General features: G+C 37.3%; 1 protein-coding gene across 3 annotated transcripts in view; it reads right to left on the reverse strand.

Annotated features, from left to right (window-relative positions):
- The window catches only part of LOC107582736 (neuronal growth regulator 1-like), a 144,258-nt gene extending 126,659 nt beyond the window's left edge, over window positions 1-17,599 (reverse strand). Inside the window, exon 1 of one of the 3 annotated variants that reach the window (XM_016268693.1) lies at window positions 17,217-17,599. In XM_016268693.1, the coding sequence (XP_016124179.1) occupies window positions 17,217-17,386 (170 nt within the window). In that variant the 5' untranslated portion in view covers window positions 17,387-17,599. The remainder of the gene's footprint in view (window positions 1-17,216) is intronic. The other 2 variants (XM_016268694.1, XM_016268695.1) reach the window with 2 other exon arrangements.
- Window positions 17,600-20,726: the final 3,127 nt, after the last annotated feature.

The following is a 20,726-nucleotide window of genomic DNA, read 5'->3' on the forward strand; positions in this document are numbered from 1 at the left end:
CTAGGGGAGTGATAAATGCGGAACAATACTCGGCAGAGGGAAGTGATCAGAGTGCGTGTTAAATAGTGAGGGAGTGATATGAAACAGCTGGGTGCAATCAGTGTAAACAGGTGTGTGCAATTCGTGCTGAGTGCAATCAGTGCAATGCATGATGGGAAATGTAGTCCGGGGTGATGTGCAACAGTGTGTAGTGCGAGAGTCAATGAATAGGAAAGTTCGTGGACCGGATTCGTGACAGGTATAGTAGTGTACATCCATATGTCTAATATATATTACTAATGTATACAGTCTGCACAAGCTGTGACACTCATATATATTATTTATTTATTTATTTATTATTTATAGGTTTACTCATCTCCTCACACTCGTTCATTTAATGGGACTGTCGTATAACTCATGAGTGGACAGACGTCTGCGTGGACAGAAGGAAAGATTGAATTCTGTGAAGCGTTTTACCTGAAAGACTGCATTTAGCTCTGGGAGATTATGTTTTAAGGGTGAGTATAAAAACGTCAAGGTCCATTCAAGAGTGAGTTATCCAGACCAACCTCCAGTGGCCTGTATTCAGACACAGACTCTCTGCTAAAAGAGAAGCACTCTTTCTCCAGGAGCGGAGAGAGCTTGATTGCTTTAAGAGCGTGTAAAGTGCTGGTCCAAGTCGAATTCCACACGTTGCCATCGTAAAAGAGTCACCAAATTAATGTTAATCTGTTTTTAATGATGGAGTATCCCACAATTGACCACACTGCTTGGGAAAGTTTGACTTGGAGCCATCTCCAGTAACAGAGACAGGAGAGGTGCACTGGTAGACCTGATGTAAAGCAACTCTGACGTAAAAGTAAAAACCTTGGGGTAAAGGCCTCTATATACTATAGTTTATACTGCGTCAGAGAATGCTGTAAATCTATTGATTTCAAGTGAAATAGTATGTTGCAAGAAAGTAAAATTCAAAGATTTGCAGGAATCTTTTTAAGACACTTTTAAAACTAAATATTAGGGAATATAATCTTCTTCTAGACTCATTTTAAAGCAGCATCACAAGAAGCAGCATCTGCAAAAAAAAAGAGAAAAAAAACTATATTTTTCTTAGTATTTCTGTCTTCTGAAAAAAGTTTTCTTTTCCAATACAAGTACTTGAGGTGCTATATGATAAAACATGAAAAAAATTTTTTATATACAGTGGGTACGGAAAGTATTCAGACCCCCTTAAATTTTTCACTCTTTGTTATATTGTAGCCATTTGCTAAAATCATTTAAGTTAATTTTTTTTCCTCATTAATGTACACACAGCACCCCATATTGACAGAAAAACACAGAATTGTTGACATTTTTGCAGATTTATTAAAAAAGAAAAACTGAAATATCACATGGTCCTAAGTATTCCGACCCTTTGCTGTGACACTCATATATTTAACTCAAGTGCTGTCTATTTCTTCTGATCATCCTTGAGATGGTTCTACACCTTCATTTGAGTCCATCTGTGTTTGATTATACTGATTGGACTTGATTTGGAAAGCCACACACCTGTCTATATAAGACCTTACAGCTCACAGTGCATGTCAGAGCAAATGAGAATTATGAGGTCAAAGGAACTGCCTGAAGAGCTCAGAGACAGAATTGTGGCAAGGCACAGATCTGGCCAAGGTTACAAAAAAATTTCTGCTGCACTTAAGGTTCCCAAGAGCACAGTGGCCTCCATTCCTTAAATGGAAGACGTTTGGGATGACCAGAACCCTTCCTAGAGCTGGCCGTCTGGCCAAACTGAGCTATCGGGGGAGAAGAGCCTTGGTGAGAGAGGTAAAGAAGAACCCAAAGATCACTGTGGCTGAGATCCAGAGATGCAGTCGGGAGTTGGGAGAAAGTTGTAGAAAGTCAACCATCATTGCAGCCCTCCACCAGTCGGGGCTTTATGGCAGAGTGGCCCGACGGAAGCCTCTCCTCAGTGCAAGACACATGAAAGCCCGCATGGAGTTGTGAGATGGTGAGAAATAAGATTCTCTGGTCTGATGAGACCCAGATAGAACTTTTTGGCCTTAATTCTAAGCGGTATGTGTGGAGAAAACCAGGCACTGCTCATCACCTGTCCAATACAGTCCCAACATTGAAGCATGGTGGTGGCAGCATCATGTTGTGGGGGTGTTTTTCAGCTGCAGGGACAGGACGACTGTGTAACGAATCAGCTCATGTGAAATATGAATAACTAACCATAACTAACGAAGGAGTGGCTTCACAACAACTCTGTGACTGTTCTTGAATGGCCCAGCCAGAGCCCTGACTTAAACCCAATTGAGCATCTCTGGAGAGACCTAAAAATGGCTGTCCACCAACGTTTACCATCCAACCTGACAGAACTGGAGAGGATCTGCAAGGAGGAATGGCAGAGGATCCCCAAATCCAGGTGTGAAAAACTTGTTGCATCTTTCCCAAAAAGACTCATGGCTGTATTAGATCAAAAGGGTGCTTCTACTAAATACTGAGCAAAGGGTCTGAATACTTATGACCATGTGATATTTCAGTTTTTCTTTTTTAATAAATCTGCAAAAATGTCAACAATTCTGTGTTTTTCTGTCAATATGGGGTGCTGTGTGTACATTAATGAGGAAACAATTAACTTAAATGATTTTAGCAAATGGCTGCAATATAACAAAGAGTGAAAAATTTAAGGGGGTCTGAATACTTTCCGTACCCACTGTATATTAGGGGTGGAACAGTTCAACTTACTCACGGTTCGGTTTGTATCATGGTTTTAAAGTCACGGTTTTGGTATGGTTCGGTATGTGCTATGTTTAGGCAAAAACTATACTGTCAAACAAAAAGAAAGAAAATAAGAATAATCTAACTACAAGCAACAGAACAAATAAATACAATAGAGTAAAGATACAAATAAAATAAACTGTGATTTTCAGTTTTTTTTTAAGTAGGTCTAACATTAGTTTTTTGGTACAGAAATTGAATAAAGTAATGAAATGTAAAACACCATTGCATATTTGACTGTATAAATTAAAGATTCATTTTTATTAAAGTTACAAAAGCTATTCAATTAAGAGCAGTGAGCGATTTCTTTGTTGTTGCTGTTTGATTAATATTAAGAAAGTGCTGTCACTTTAAGAGAATGCTCTGATCCAGTGCACTGATACAGTACGTTCAGGTGGCTATGTCTGCTATAGGATACTTACCAAGACGGGTATTTTGACATAATTTTTGTGTGAATTTGTTCATTTAAACAATACTTCAAGGAAAGCTTAATATTTGCGCGCGATCTGAGGCATGGGTTTGCACGCTTCGGCTGAGCGCACGCACACATTTTCTCACTGCGTGCGCGCGCAAGCTCACATCCTCTGGCTTTTAAATGTTTAAAATGGCAAAGCTTAAACGAATTTAGCTTAAACAGATATCAACGTGTGCTGTTCAGGTCTCACCTGTGTGTGCGCACTATCAGCACCTGGGTGATGACGGAATAAATGCTCATATTCCAGCATACAGCATTCACATTGAACAAGAGTGAATGGTTTGTCCACGTTTTTTTTTTCATCGCTGTTGTTGTAATGTATTGGGAAGCCAGAATGCGCATCCATCAACAGAAACATATATTAGCCGAGCCCTGTTTGTTTTACATGCTATTTATAGCAAACCATATTACAGATGCGTTGACAGATTTAAGCTGAACCACGGTCCTAGCGCGTGCCGAACCGTGTGCGGAGAACCGTACGGTTCGATTTTTTTTCGCGAACCGTTCCACTCCTAATATATATATATAAATTTGCAGTAAATTTGCTGTCCCCTCAAAATAACTCAACACACAGCCATTAATGTCTAAACCGCTGGCCACAAAAGTGAGTACACCCCTAAATGAAAATGTCCAAATTGGGCCCAAAGTGTCAATATTTTCCAGCACTGCCTTAACCCTCTTGGGCATGGAGTTCACCAGAGCTTCACAGGTTGCCACTGGAGTCCTCTTCCACTCCTCCATGACAACATCATGGAGCTGGTGGATGTTAGAGACCTTGTGCTCCACCTTCTGTTTGAAGATGCCCCACAGATGCATCCTGTTAAATTATCAAGCCATGGCTTCCTGTTTCACAAGAATATAAATAGGAGGGAAAACAAAGGCCAAATTCCCTTAATCATCCATCACAATGAGAAAAACCAAAGAATATATTTCTGATGTGCAGCAAAAGACAATCGAGCTTCACAAATTAGAAAGTGACTTTAAGAAAAGAGCTAGAGCAGTGAAAATTCCCATTTCCACCATCATGGCAATAATTAAGAATTTCCAATCAACAGAAAATGTTACAAATCTGCCTGAAAGAGGCCGTGTGTCTACATCATCCTAATGCACGGTGAGGAGGAGAGTTTGAGTGGCTAAAGACTCTCCAAGGACCACAGCTGGAGAATTGCAGAAAATAGTTGAGTCTCAGGGTCAGAAAACCTTTAAAAAAAATAAAATCAAACAGCACCTACACCACATGTTTGGGAGGGTTTCAAGAAGAAAAAAATCAAGAAAAGAAAATGCTCTCATCCAAAAACAATTCCCAGCATATTCTGTTGTCAGACACGACTGGAACTTCAAATGGGACTGGCTTCTATGGTCAGATGTAACTAAAAAATTAGCTTTTTAGCAACAAACACTTAAGATGGGTTTGGTGCACACAGGGATAAAAAGTACCCCATGTGTACAATGAAATATACTGCTGTTTTTTTAATGTTGTGGGCCTATATTTCTGCTGGAGGTCCTGGACATCTTGTTTAGATACATGACATCTTTGATTCTATCAAATACCAACAGATAAAAAAAAAAAAAAAGTGACTGACTCTGTTAGAAATCTTATAATGGGCCATGTTTGGATCTTCCAACCGGACAATAATCCAAAAACAAACCTTAAAAACAACACAAAAATGGGTCACTGGGCACAAAACCAAGCTTCTGCTATGGCCATTCCAGTTCCCTGACCTGAACCCTATAGAAAATGAGTGTGGTGAACTATATATATATATATACATATACAGCAATGATGTTTTTTCCCCCCTGTTCTTTTTTGTTGAAATGTCTGGGGTAAGTTTTTTTTTTTGACAGAAATTAATACTTTTATTCACCAAGCATGCATTAAATTGATCAAATGTCACAGCAAAGACATTTATAATGTTTTTATTTCAAATAAATCTTTATAACTTTCTTTAACCAAAGAATCTTAGGAAAAACGTATGACCGCTTCCACAAAAAAATTGATAATAAGAAATGTTCCTTGAGGACCAAATCTGCTGATAATTCAGCTTTGCCAGCCCATCACTGGAATAAATTACATTTTAATATATTAAAATAGAACAGCTATTTTAAATTGTAATAATATTTCACAATATTACATGTAACACACACTAGGAATGAAATAGTAAACAGCAATATCTATCTACATATTTTTTTACTAAAACCTTTTAATACTTGAAAAATGCCTGCAAACCCCATTTTATGATCAAATTGAGGCAGCATTCAGGAGTGAAATGCCTCAAACTGAACTGCAACCTCACAGATATTCTTCCTTCTTCAAAGCAGAACAATTCAAGCCAGCAGGCACACAACCAGGGTAGTTTGGGAATGGGAATAGGGAACAGGGTTTTGGGAAGGAAACAGCTGAAAATGCACCTTCCAGCCTTCTCTGTGTTCGCTACGCTAGTTCCATACAGTGGCTGCAGCTAGCAGCAGACAGTATTTTAAGCATGTTTGGCTTTTTTCCCCCACTGATCACGACGATGCTGGGCAAAATGAGAAGTCGTTTCAGAGACAGGGCAAGCTATTACATTTTGATTAAAGATTAGAAAGACAACAGCATGCAAAGATGAATCACTCAGAATAAGAACAGGAACAAGTAAATAGGGTCAATTTTGATTTCATGTTGACTTCAACATCAGAAGAATACCTACATACTATATACATGAAAATTGCATTACTAGTGCAAATCTTATAACAGAAGACATTTAAACCGAACATCAGAGAGATCTGAGAACAGAATGTCACTGGGATTGCAGCATCTTCTTCAAACCCCAAAGGAGCATTTTTTCCCCACTATTTTTTTTATCTATTTTTTTCTTTCATAAGACATATGTGCCTGCATGATGTTGACCCCACTGTTGATTTTATGTGTGCCAAAGAGATAAAGCAAGAGAGTTACTCTTTTGTGAAGACCAAGGATTAAAATAAGATTAAGTCGATCCCAGCCAACAAATCTTGACTCACAATGTGCCACAAGTTCTCAACACCAGATTACATGTCAAAGCCAAGCTATAATATTGTCTCTACTGTGTTGAAAACCAACTGGCGACATTCCCATAAGTGCCTTTAGCAATGAGAACTGAGAAATTATGATAATTACATCTGGACATACGTGGACATGGAAACTGAAGCTATTGGCTGCCAAATGCCAAACAATGGCCAAAACTAATAAAGATGACTGAATGTGGGAAAGCTATTAAAATGCTGCTTTGGTGCACATAGGTCGTGATTTCTAAAAGGACAGAGTTTTTTTTAACTGTTTTAATAAATGAACCAAAATGCACATTATGTTGCAGCTAACTACCATTTACCTCCATCTCTTGCACACACATACACATACTCTCACATGCATGCACAATATTATCTCAACATCTGCTATTTCAAATGAACACTGTATCTCCTGTGTCAAAATTACCCATTCAAAACCGGCAAAAATACATCAAATAATCCACTAGGGATCTCAGCCTCCCCTAGCCATCTGTGCCCCAGTCCAAACCATCAGACAGCTAATAGTTATGGTTATTACAGTGTTACCTCTCAAAGGACAAATTTAAAGTTTCCATTTGGATTTATATCATGTTTGGATTCTGCTCACCTAAGAAGCTTTTGTAGGATAATAATGATACTTTCATGTCAACGTGACTGTTCTGAATATGCCTTAACTTACAGTTTGACTTGATTCTAATTGTGCATTCTGTGTTTTATTTATTTTATATGTAAGTCAGGGAGCAGCGCATCATGGTGAGCCATATTTTCATTAAATCTAAATTTTGCTAAAATCATTTATCATCAATCATCAATTATATGTTACTATTTCTCAATAAATCATGATTGTTGCTATTTGCCTGAAGGCATTTCGGCTGAGTTTGGTTTTATGCCAGACAAATGTATTATTCCAATTACTGTTAATTTCATGGTGAGATCCTATTCTCTCTAATCATCAGGGCTGGGTGGAGTATTGTATATATTTGGGGGGGACAGAAGACTGAATTGTGTAACAATTTTAGTGAGTATTTCTATAAAATTGTATACCAGACTTTCATAAATAGCTCAGCCACTTAAACTGTATTAACTATATCTTAATAGTTAACAGAAACAATTAACAGGATGCATAAAAGGATGGAAATAACAACTTCATAGAAAAGGATTCATAAAAGCTATTAAAGAAATGGAATTCAGATAAATGAGAAATAATTTTTTAATAAACTTTTAATATTTAAGTATATTTTAATTATATTAAGACACAGGCATATATGATGGGGACATACTGCATAGTACTATCAACCCATCCAACCAATTGTGAATACTGCAATGATTTTAATGCACTTTTAATCGGCATTAAAAGTAAAAAAAAAATTAATTAAATGATTTGTTAGCAGAACCACTAAAAAAAAGTTCCCGTGTGGTATTTTTCATGTTTTATAATGTTTTAGCAATAACTAATGACTGTTGGTGCATATGAAATAATCATAATTCTTCCTTGTGTTAACTTGCATTCCACACAAGCAATGCACAATCGCTAGACTTTTAACCATTTAGTTCCTAAAACATTTTGAATACATTAGGCAACGAAATCTGACTGAAATAAATACGTTTAAGCAACCCCCTACACACAAATTGGCAATAGAATCACCATTAGCTAGTAACTATATTTTAGTTTACTTGCCAGACTTGACTAACAATAATCCTAAAATAATAATACTTAAAATGCTAATACTAAAAGCAGTGAATATTAATCCTAATGTAATAATACTAAAAATGCTAATACTAAAAGCAGTGAATATTAATCCTAAAATAATAATACTTAAAATGCTAATACTAAAAGCAGTGAATATTAATCCTAATGTAATAATACTAAAAATGCTAATACTAAAAACAGTGAAACATGAGCGATGAAAAGGCATGGACACAGTTATTTTTTTAACCTTACTGCATATGCATGTGTAGGAGTTTCCCTTTCAGACACAACATTTATTGGAGAAGAGTGTTTAATTGAATAACGCAAGCTGATTTACTAAGGTTTGAGGTAGTCAATTTACTGGTATTTGCGCCATTATTTAACGCCCAAAAAAGCATGTCCTTGTAAAGATGGAGAGGGAAAACACAACTGTCTGCAGTCTATGTGATGTACTTTCGCTTTATTTACATGTTCCACAGCTCTTTTCACACCCTCATTAATGAGCTTGTGTATTCTTTCCTGTCAAATGCTGTGTCAGAGTGTTCTACTGTAAAGTGGTCTTAGCTAAACTTATTATAAGCCAATAAATCAGTGGAGTGTGAAATCTAACAATTTATTAGCCAGCAGCAGCTACAGACAAACAATATTTAGCCACTTTTTTTTTTCTCGCAAATATGAGTGATTTACTAGAGAGGGTTAAGCCATTTCAGAGCAAATATATAATGACAAGGTACATATACTCAAAGGGTTAAAAATATGAATAGGGCCTAGCCCTGTTAATAATATAAAATAATACTATAAAGAAATTAATAATATAAAAAATTATGGTTGACATCTGTGCTATTACTTGCACACTAAAATAAAAAGATTTAGGCTTCTCAATAACATAAACAACATATATATTCTAGCTAGTGAGGAGCATGAAATCTGTCTTTTTGTCATTTTCTTGTAGCTCCAGTCTGTCATCAGATTTCAAGTGTGTTCAACTAGGCAGTATTTTCTGCTTTTAGAAGGTGCAGCTTTTCTTTTTCTCTCTGATATTGGGTTAAAACTGGCAGAGTGTCGCACTGTGAAAGTGGAAGAGATGCATCAGTTTGTTCCATATATGCAGCTAAATACTTTGATGCCACTCTATTAGGCCTTATAATTATACCCCAAAAAGCTATTATAAAAGCTATCATTATGATAATTATACACAATTGGTTCCGTCCAGGATGATTTGAATTGAATTCTTTGTAAAGCTGCTTTGGAATGATTTGAATTATGACAAGTGCCACACAAATACCACTGAATTGAATCGAACATGACATATGTGAACTTGTACTAAAACTCAAACCCTGTTGAGATGAACAGTATGTGAATAAATCAGCAGAGATGGGCAAGTGTCTCACAACTTCAATTCTAATTCCTACAACAAATACTGGATAAATTATATGTGTGAGGGCCCGCTGGGACCCTGCCATATTTTGCATGACCTAATTCTGCTCACTGCCTTCCTTAAGTGACATATTTCTGGCAAGCCAGCACACTCTTTGCCACCTAATGTAGTGGAAGAACTAGGCTATAGAAAAACTCGATCCTTCACCCAATGTTTTCTTTGCGCTGGGAGGTATCATCTCAGCACTTCAAAAGAAGACGCAGCGAGTGAAGGAAACTCGTTCTTTGTGGTTTCCATGCCAGTATTGAAGGTGCTAACTGTCAGAAAAATCAGCCTCGCTGATGGATCATGACATAAACTACAAACAGAAGATATGTGTTGCCGTTTATAGCAAGAAGAAGATGTATAACATGAAGGCGTGTATTTTAAGATGCCTTAATTTGACTGCGATGGAGGGTAGATGAATAAGGAAATTTAATGAGTGTTCTTCCCTCACATTCGCTGCATTTTTGGCAGGGACTGAACCTCCTTGGGTATGCGAGACCATTTGGCAGAGATTACGCCCAGCTTAACGTCCGTCCCATAAAGGTATTTGATTCATAACTGAGATTTGAAAACTCTTCACCCAATGTTTTCTTTGCGCTGGGAGGTATCATCTCAGCACTTCAAAAGAAGACGTAGCGAGTGAAGGAAACTCGTTCTTTGTGGTTTCCATGCCAGTATTGAAGGTGCTAACTGTCAGAAAAATCAGCCTCGCTGATGGATCATGACATAAACTACAAACAGAAGATATGTGTTGCCGTTTATAGCAAGAAGAAGATGTATAACATGAAGGCGTGTATTTTAAGATGCCTTAATTTGACTGCGATGGAGGGTAGATGAATAAGGAAATTTAATGAGTGTTCTTCCCTCACATTCGCTGCACTTTTGGCAGGGACTGAACCTCCTTGGGTATGCGAGACCATTTGGCAGAGATTACGCCCGGCTTAACGTCCGTCCCACAAAAGTCTTTGATTCATAACTGAGATTTGAAAACATTCATCGAGTAACTAGTGCATGTGAGAACGCTTTAATCAGATACAGCTACAGAGCAAAGGGATTAGCAACACTAAAATGTAATCAGTGTGATTAAAACATTAATGCGTTCACATACAAAAGCATTTCAACAACAACTCGGCTACGCTGTAACAGCATAGTGCCAGAGAAGAGTGGAAAATATTCCACCATGCTGACATTCAAATAGAGAAACAATTGCAGAGCATTTCAATACTAGATAAGAGTCGACAGGGGGGACCATTTTCTTTAAAGGGACTATGATAGGTGCTGTGATGCTGCAATGGGGGAAAATTGAAATGCTGCAGAGAAGGGAGGTTGAATCAACAGAAGATCCGTTAAAATGCGTCCATGCTAAGATGTCTTTAAAAAACAGTGAGCAACATAATGTATATTACAGACTCTCACTGGTTTTGCGCTTGTGTTCCCGATACAGAAAATGACACCCGGCCATGGTAACCATGGCAACACACCCTATGGACATGCACTAGATAGCCTCTGCTATCTAACACTAGTTCAAACACCTTGGTAGGCGTAACAAGGGACAGTACACTCAAAAATAAATGTCGGTCATTATTTACTCACCCTCATGATGAGCCAAACCTATATGACACTCTTTTTCTTCTGCATTACACACAAAAAAGACGACACACAATGCAAGTCAGTGGGATCAAATGTTGTTTTGGACCCCATTGACTTCCATTGTATGGACAAAAACAGGTGTTCCACAGAAGAAGAAAAAAGTCTTATAGTTTGGAACGACATGAGGGTGAGTGACAGACTTTTCTTTTTTGGGTGAACTATTCCATTATCTGATAAATTTTTGTTGCACGCAAGCGCTATCCAACTGGCACAATAACACAAGCCTTTTGCACTATCCACAATGTGTGAACAATTGTGTGGGTTTGTTCTTCTGACTAAAACATATTCTCAGCTCAGCACAGCACTTAAATAATTGCAGTTTGAGTCCTCTGCTTTTACCACAATTTCATTAATGGCATTTTAAAGAGTCTGTTTTTAGAACTAGAAAACACCTTTAAAGCATCAGAGAATTGGCAACAAAGAAAAGTTAAGTGATCTAAAAGTTAAAAGTAGTGAGCTGGTACAAATTAAACGCCATTGTTCATGTTGGTTGGGTTTTGACAGCTGCAATTAAAACTCTCATGTTCTTGAAGGAAACCAGGCGCTGCCGTCTCTCAAGAGGCAACTGCTTTCATTTCATACATAAGCTCACTTCCTATTGGCTAATATTGTGTCATAATACCAGTCCTCTCTAGTTCTGACAAATGGAAAATGCGACATTACGTGATCTATTAAGCACAAAGTGAGATATGCAAAATATGAAAACATGTTCGGAAGAAATGACGGGCATCTTAGCAGCTGACAGTCTGTGATGATGGTGTGGCATTCCCAGTCTGAGCAAGGCCTCCAAGTCTGCCAAGAATGCAGAGGCAAAGCTGTTGAGATGATTGATGACACGCCTCCACTGGCCCTCTCTTCCCTGCTGACATGCACTCACAACCCAACACTTTTCACCGCTAATTGGACAACCTTGCAAATTCCTTCGCTGAGACTGTGGTCTGCTAAATTAGTCACTGATAACTGCCCAGAATTGGTTCAATTTATGAACGTCCAGAACTGTCATGCTGGTAAGGTGTCACTCATATTGCAGAGGCTGTTGAATAAACCTGTCAAGCATGCAACTTTCGAGACGAGTTTATTTCTCATTAGTTTTCCATTTTCATGTTTTGATCAAGCTTGCGGGTGACAGTTCATTTAAAGTCTAGTTAGGTAGAACTTTGCTTGAAATGGTGAAATAGATGTTTTTGTACATAATGAGTCCCGAAGGACAAAAATCACATTGCGGGCATAAATGGGGCATCACATGATCTACTTTTGCTCGTTTGATTAGTTCGAATCACATGCTAATTATGTTTTTATCTCAGAAGATCCACACTCTAAAAAGAAAATTCAGGGGACCTACTACCACAACTTGCAAGTTAAAAATTCTAATTTATTAATTTAATTAGACGTTTTAGGTTGCAAAGATTATTTTCATGAGTTTTGTTGCCATTATAATCATTATGTCAACTTAATACTGCGTGTAATATTCCGCGTTATTTTATTTATTTAAAGGGGTCATGAACTGAGAAATCAAAATTCTCTTGATCTTTTGACATATAAGAGGTCATTGTACTATAAAAACATCCTGTAAGTTTCAGAACTCAAAGCTTTCTCATTAGTCTAAAAACAGCTTATATTGAAGCCAATCTGCCAAAAGGACAGGTTGTGGATCTGCCACTTTATGACGTAATAGTGTGGCTAATCACCACCTCCGCAGAAGAAGATCAACACCTGCTTCTGCATCACTGCCTGTTTAGCCCCGCCCACCGATTCGCACATGTAGTGTAAATAACGAGAGAGTCAAACAAAGGTCTAAGCAGAAACCAAACGATAAGATGGCTCTGAAGACAAGAAGACACTGTGCAGTGCCAAGATGTGAAAAACATCTTTGCATTGCCTTCCTTCTAATCCCAAAATTAGGAAAGAGTGGATGAACATTATTTTTAATGTTCCAGACTATTCACTTCATTTTTCACATCAGATTTTTTTACAAACAAAGCACTATTGAATATTGAACTAAGAAATATTGAAACTAAAAGACGATGCTGTACAGAATATATTGGATCTGAGTCTGACAGTGATGTTGCACGACACAAGTGAGTAAGTTTTTTTTTTACATGGTCACTATTGCTTTGTCTGTTATTACAGATCGTTTGATATGCACTGAGTATTCATGCGTTTTTAATCTAAATCACAGCAGCATCCATATATGAAGGATGCAGGCTGTGAAACATGTTATCCAATCATACCAGTGGGCGTTTACTTCCGAGTCAACAATCTGCCACACCTATTCAAAGGGTGTGTTCCGATGAGGGGGATCAAAACAGGACAGAAAATAGCCTATTACTTCTAAATTGTGAGGTTTTTGGATGTAAAAATCTTGATAACAATTGAAAAGTGGACCTCAAACAACAGTACAAAATTTAAAAAAGGCAGTTCATGACCCCTTTAAAAAGTTAGATTGTAGTAAATGAAATTGTCTTGATTACTTTGAAAATTGGGCTGTGGATTTCTAGTTCCCAGCATGCTTTGCATAGGAATGGATAGTATCAGTTTAATGAACGAAGTAATATCTTACTTGTTTATTAAATTTACATGTTAAATAAGAACTCAATTAATTGGAACAACAAAATTTTTTGAGCAGAGTTGTGTTTATTCTACAAATTCAGTTTCTCTAACTCAATCTAGTTTGCTGGCTGAAAGTTGTCATAAATCAAAAAGATTGATGCAAACCAAACATTTTTTTTAGAGTGCAAGTAATACAGATTATGCAGTATATACTATACATATACACTCTCATTTCAGATTTAAAAACAGTTTCTGAAAGATCTAGTGTTGTCAACATGATACTGCCCAGTGTTATTCAGACACTAACAAACTGCAACCACCATCCAGCCGGAAATCTGGGGCTGTTATGTAACCCAAATGTGGTCAATGGGTATTCAAAAATTTGAAAACTACCAGACTCAGTCAGTGTGAAGCCTTGCCAAATCTCCTAGCAGAAGCCTATCAGCACACAATCAGATATTTAAAATATTTGAATGCGTGACCTTTTAATCTGTCTAAGACATTTGAACTCTACAGGAACTCTTAGAAGCTTTATGGGATCAACATGGTAAAGTGTGGTGCTAAAAACTATATAGTTATGGGTTTAGTTTGCAGGAAACAAACATACATGACAATGTTTACCTTGAATACACTGGAAGTAGCTTTGAATAAAAGCAATAAAAGCAAAGCCAATTAAGTAATAAACACAATTAATTAAATAATTAAAAAACTATTTTTTTGAAAATTACAATGGACTAACAAGCTAGTAGTTATCTCTGAGACGTTTATGGTTCCAATAGCAGGAGAAAAAAATCAAAATAAACATATCAGTACACATTTTTGTAGCTGAAATAGGAATCTATATTAAATAAATAATCCTCATAAAAGAGCCCAATCACCTAGAACATTACTTTTGTCCATTATACAAGGGAAACTACAATCAACATTGCCTTACATCAAGCGATTTTTGATTTTTTTTTGTTGGCCAGCATAGTGATACGTCACTTTAAGTTCTCAGAAGGGGAAAGAAAGCCTAAATGCTATTGATCTGCTTCACTGCTTTATATTCCATTCACTAATAATTACCAATGCAGTCCCTCCAATTACTCGGATCTACTTAACATTTACAGCCACATGCAATCCACACACATTGATTCATTATGCAAATGACAGGGACTAATTTAAGGCTTGCTTACATGACTCCATTTAAAAACCTGCAGCTATGGCAATGCACTGCATAAATGAATTGAGACACAGTTTCCTTTTAATGCTGTACATAGAATATTAGAAGCATTTAAGCCAAATATTAACAAATGGTTCAAATGTTTCTAATGATCTCAATGAGGACTTTATTGTACTCAAATGAAATTCAATACAATATAGTACGGAGCCAATGACAAATTAGTCTTCAATATTAACAGTGAATGTGCTGAGGACTGATGATAGGATTACTGTTAAGGTGAACGGCGCAGGCCCGTGTGCTCTCCAGTTTGAGAGTAGAGTGGGTGTCTAGCACCTGAGGGACAAAGAAGCTTATCTGGTATCTAGTGAGCCTGCTTCATCAAAAGCCATGAAAATCAGTGACAAGCTGAGGAGAAGGGAGGTTACATCTACTTGAAAGGCACTACTGTTTTTTTTTCAGAAGTGCTTCAGGTATAATTGCTTTGAATATAACCATTATCTGGTGGCAATGATTATTTTTTTCTGCATATTTTATCCTGAGTCTCATGACCTCCCCCACAACTGGGAAAGGGGGCTTCTTTAGGAATATTCTATTAAAATATTGCAATGATACAATTATACTGCCACAGAAAAGAATTGGAAAAAAAGAAAGAACATATATTCTATTACTTATTTTAAATCTTATTACAAGTAGGCCTACTTCTTTTCTGTAATCTAATTATGTAATCCAGACTACATATAATCAGTTACAACCCAGCACTGTATATATATATATATATACAGTGGGGAAAAAAAGTATTTAGTCAGCCACCAATTGTGCAAGTTCTCCCACTTAAAAAGATGAGAGAGGCCAACCACAATCTTTTATATTTACTGTAAGAATAACATCTTGCCTTCTGATACTCATGGCTGGTGAATGTCAGATAATGTTAAGTTCCTGCCTGGTTTTCTAATAGCTTTCTGTATTACCAATAATAACATCCAGGGTTAGATACCACACAAAATTTAGACTCCTCTGTGGCACACAACATATTGAAGTTATTCTTGAACAAAATTTAAGAAAAATCTGATAATGTTAACAATATAATGTTAAGATGTACCACTGGCATCATATCTGTAATATACAGTATGTTGATATATTACAGCCAAATTGCAAATATTAAACGTGGGCTTACTGGCACAAAGTCAAGAACCATTTAAGCGAGATCACAGTATTTGTCATAATTTATGCTCTTCAGCTCAAGAGACCAACAACGCCAAGGATAAAGACAGATTAGATAAACTCTGAGAAGTCATTAACATTTTAAATCCTAAATATTCTCTTCAATACTACATGCTTAAATGTGTGATCATTTTGTGTTGAAAACAGCACAATTCCACAAATAAAGCAAAATACAAGAGGAGCTGATTGTAGATATATATCATTAATGTATATATACTGATTTATATATATATATATACACACACACACACACACACACACACACACTGACACAACTGATACAATCCCTCTGTAATAACTGGATGTACATTAGCAAAACAAATCTATGATTTGACCACATCCATTAAATATGTTAGAGAGCACAGCACTATAGTTAAAGTGTTGGTGTTCAAGTTAATAATACAACAGAAGAGATAAAACAGAGGAGAAAATCTCACAGTAACATCCTTCCGATTAATCAGCACTGACAGTAAGAGGTGTGGCCTGATACAATATATAAACGTTTGGATCGGTTCTAAAGAAGAAAAATAGCTACATAGGCTCCCCAGGGATGAAATAAGCCAATATCTGAAATTGTGAAAAAAACATTTTATCTAAATTAGAGTGTATAACACCCAGCAGCAAACGGTAAGAATTGACTTGTGAAACTTAACAAATAAAATTAAAACTTAGCATCAGTCACTTGCATCAGTCACCGTCAGACACACCCATGAAAAAAAAAAAGGTTTCAATAAACGCGGTGGGTTGGAATTTTGTTATAACGTTTATCATAAACTACTCATAACTTGACATGACTCAACCCCCCATTAATCCCGCACATAAACGTGTGCAACTTTTCTATCTTTATTAATTTTTCCCCCCAGTATCATACATTCATTCGTGGGGCTCTTTCGGACGGTGGGAATAATGAATGACTTCATTGTAAATGTGCAAAGTGTTCCGCTTGGCGGGGTTTACAAAAGTCTACCCCCTTCCCCAGCTCCTTATGCAACCTCTTATAGAGACCCCTTGTCTGGACCCTAGACTTTAAAGATCTACAACTGAGCCAGTTCATCTCCAAAACTCGAAAATATGTCGGAAAAATCACCATGGTCCCAAACCGTTCTGGTCTATATGGGAATCAGCAGGACTTGTGACCCAAATAAAAGGGACGGAGCGGCACTGGGGGATCTGCCGAGCGTTGTTTACAAAACTGAGAGCAGCGCGACTGATGCAGGTGCCAGCCGAGTTTAGTTTCAACACTTCTGCAGTGACTTGAGTCTCCTACCTGAGCAGCGCGGTGTCTCCCTGTCTGCTGACCACACTCTCGCTGGACGCATAGTCCACAGTTTGTCCAGCGGGCAAACACGATGGTAAAAAGCAGCAAAAACTGAGAATTATAGCGGTGAGCCACTGACCGGAGACGCACGCATCCTGCACTGCAATCATTATGTCCATCACCGCAGAATGGAGCACGATCCGCGCCGTTATCAAAAAATAAAAATATAAATATCTAGATGAAAATAGAATAATCCTCCGCGAAAACCCCGAGAAATGGCGTTCCGTGTAATTTCCCAGATTTGTTTTGATCGGAACCTGACCGCGGGAGGAAGTCGACTCTCCAGTGGCTTGCACACCATCTAGTGAGGAAATGGGAAACGGGAGCAGAGCTAGCAGCAGACAACCCCCCGGCTCTGATCCTGTTGCCATGCGGCCGTTTCCCAGGCAACCTGTTCCCTGTAGCTCGTGATGGAGCAGTTAAGCGGGTGCTTATTCTTGATACGGCAATACTATTTAAATGAGTGAGTTTTGACCACCCGGGGTTTAGCGCCCTGCAACCCCAAGGCGTCCTCCTGCAAACACGCGCTTTGTTTTATATAATAGCCTATTGCGTTTGACGTCTCCACAAAAAAAGAGTCGATGAAAAGAGCAAGATGTAAAATGACATAGGTCAGATCTTGTTTGTGTCATCGGTGGCCCATGCAGCCCTGCAATAGGCTGCCATTTGTCCCGAGAAGTTACTGCAAGTTGGATGTTCTCGTCCATTTTTAGACCGTAGCTTAAAAGATTTCTTAGTTTTCTTAGTAAGCAAAATTGTTCTTAAAATTAAACATTTAACATTTATTGATATTACATAACCCCATATAGTCAGCAGATACAGTAGCTACATAGACATGAAATATTGATCTGAATTTAAATGACAATTTTGCATGTATCTTAAATCTTCTGCTAAAATAGTCCAAACAATATGAAACAATTGGCCTTGCAACAGCATGCAAAACTGCAACTTTAGCTACAGTAGGCCTGATATTAATACTGAAGTCCTCCTCATTTTCACAGCTATTGCCAGTTGCATTTGTATGCAACAAGAGAGCGAGTCCGGTGTCATGAGAAATCGGGGCCTCTTTCAAAATGGTCTCTTTCATCAACCCTAGTTCCAACACAAACAACACTCATTTAAAATGTCAAACCAATCTCATAAGAAAATGTAACTATTTTACTGGGTGGAGATTTCATATGAATTCGTATGATGGGATTTGTACAAAAACAAATTTGTACAAATTTTAAGAAAAAAAAAAACAATTGTGAAGGTTCAAACCTAACTGTCCATGGGGCATGAACAGATTGTAAGAAAGCTACACATAATATCATATGAATTAGCCACCAATTCGCCCAAAACATCAAATAGTTACAAATTGCAATGAGAGTGTGTTAAATATTTTTACATAATTGCGTAAAATGTTTTGGTTTCAGTTGCCTGAATGAGTGTGCTGAAATTCACAACTGACCAATCAGAATTAAGTATTCCTTCAAGCCATGCAATAAGCAAGCCACACATTAGTCAGGTTGACGCCATATTGAATTTAAGGCTGTGATGGATAGACTTACAGTCTTTACATTGGCACACACTGTATAAAGGTCCTAGATCATGTAATTTTCACAACTCACAACATTCAACATTTTTTGCCTAGTCAAATGTTTATTATTTATTTATTTATTGGAAAGATGATTCATCAGCTTAACAATTGGCATGTTAAACAACAGAACAATCCACTGAACGCACACCATAGCACTACAGTTTAATAATGAATTCCTAGTAGGTCTGGGTCATAGCGTGTACATCAACAACAAAAGTATTTTCTGCCTTTTAAATGTTGGTAAGCCGATTTATGATGTTGATTAGCCAATTTATGACAGGTCATGTGGTTGGACGTCAACAACAAAAGATACAGGAAATATTTTCTGCCTTTTAAATATTGGTAAGCCAATGTCATGTTTCAATCAATACTGTACTCAATGAGATACTTCCATTTTATTATCTGCATTCAGAATGTTTTCCTCTGATGTCCATGACCCAATCATTACAGACTTGCGGCACACCAGTTGAAAGCCACTGCTTTAGAACAAAGGAAGTGCTTGAAGGAAAAATCCTTCTCAGCCAAAATAATGGTTGACACATCCCACAATAGCAGCTAAAGGCTACACCAAAATCTTTCATTAAAGTAACCTACATTTTTCTTTTTTCCCTTGCTGCCCAAGGCTATAATCGTCAGTGCTTTTCCTTTATAGCTTCTTTAAGAGGAAAAGCAGTATGCTTTTAGAAGTCATGGTAGAGTACAATACAGCTAGCATAGTTTAAAACATAAAGTGAGGACCAGATCAGCATGTTCACTAATAAGCTTGGGGGATTTCTCACACTCATCGCAAGTTTTTCCTTTTTTATTTGGCGCCATCTGAAACACTGCAATTTCCACAGTAGCAACTACTTGTTTGCTTACTCACATTCGCCTCTTTTTGATAGTGAGGTCCAGATTGTTGAAGAAGCTACAAGGTGTACAGACGTGCTTTGATAAGGGATATAGGTTTTTCTTTATTGTGCTTGTAGTTTTCATGTGCTCAGTCAATGTTTTCATTTTCTCCTCATGATGACCATTCCTTTGATTTCCATTCCCATCTTTCTGGGTATTCTATACTGTTCTATACTGTTTTTTCTTTGTTACTTTTCTCTCTGCAGTCTGTGGTATTGCCTTCTTTATTTTAAATAATACAATCGATGTACTGTACATTCAATGTCAGTGGAACCAAAGGTTTCTGTTATTTTAGATGAGGATCTAAGGTACAAATCTGCACCTAGACTGGCTTCATACACATTGGCTTTAGTTTTATAGATTGTGGATCCTACAACTAATGGATTTGTCTAATAAGAAATATATTTACTGTTGACATGGATATGGTTGACATGGTTGGGCCATTTGTAAAATGGCTCTGATAAAAGCATTTTGAACCTGCTCCTGTTGAGTATTTTCCTTTTAATTGGGAAAGATATGGTTTGGATATAATTGCCTGAATGTCATTAGCGTTAATGGCGACCAAAGTCCCTTCATTCCATTCTGTATCTAAATTGGACTGGCATAGTTGGTCTGTGCTAATCATTTACGCTGCCAAAAGACAAACACTCATTACTAGGTAATTTTAGCATCATGCCTGATGTTTGAATAGGACGAGAATACATGCATATTAAATACACTTCTTCTTTTTTTAAAAGTAACAACTATATTGAGAAATATTGATTTAGGTGTTATTGAGAATAATGGAGACAGAAAACATATAATTCACATCTTAAAAAGAATCTAAACATAATCATAATGATGTTTTGTCACCTGCTGTGAAAGTTAGGGCCAATTATAATTTTTGACACTTTCCATAGCTCAGAGACTACTACAAACATGCTAGCCATCTTTCAGCATAAGACATAATTATACAGTGGGTACGGAAAGTATTCAGACCCCCTTAAATT

Source organism: Sinocyclocheilus grahami, unplaced genomic scaffold (genome assembly GCF_001515645.1).
Source record: "Sinocyclocheilus grahami isolate Dianchi unplaced genomic scaffold, SAMN03320097.WGS_v1.1 scaffold47.1, whole genome shotgun sequence".
Taxonomy (NCBI): Eukaryota; Metazoa; Chordata; class Actinopteri; order Cypriniformes; family Cyprinidae; genus Sinocyclocheilus; species Sinocyclocheilus grahami.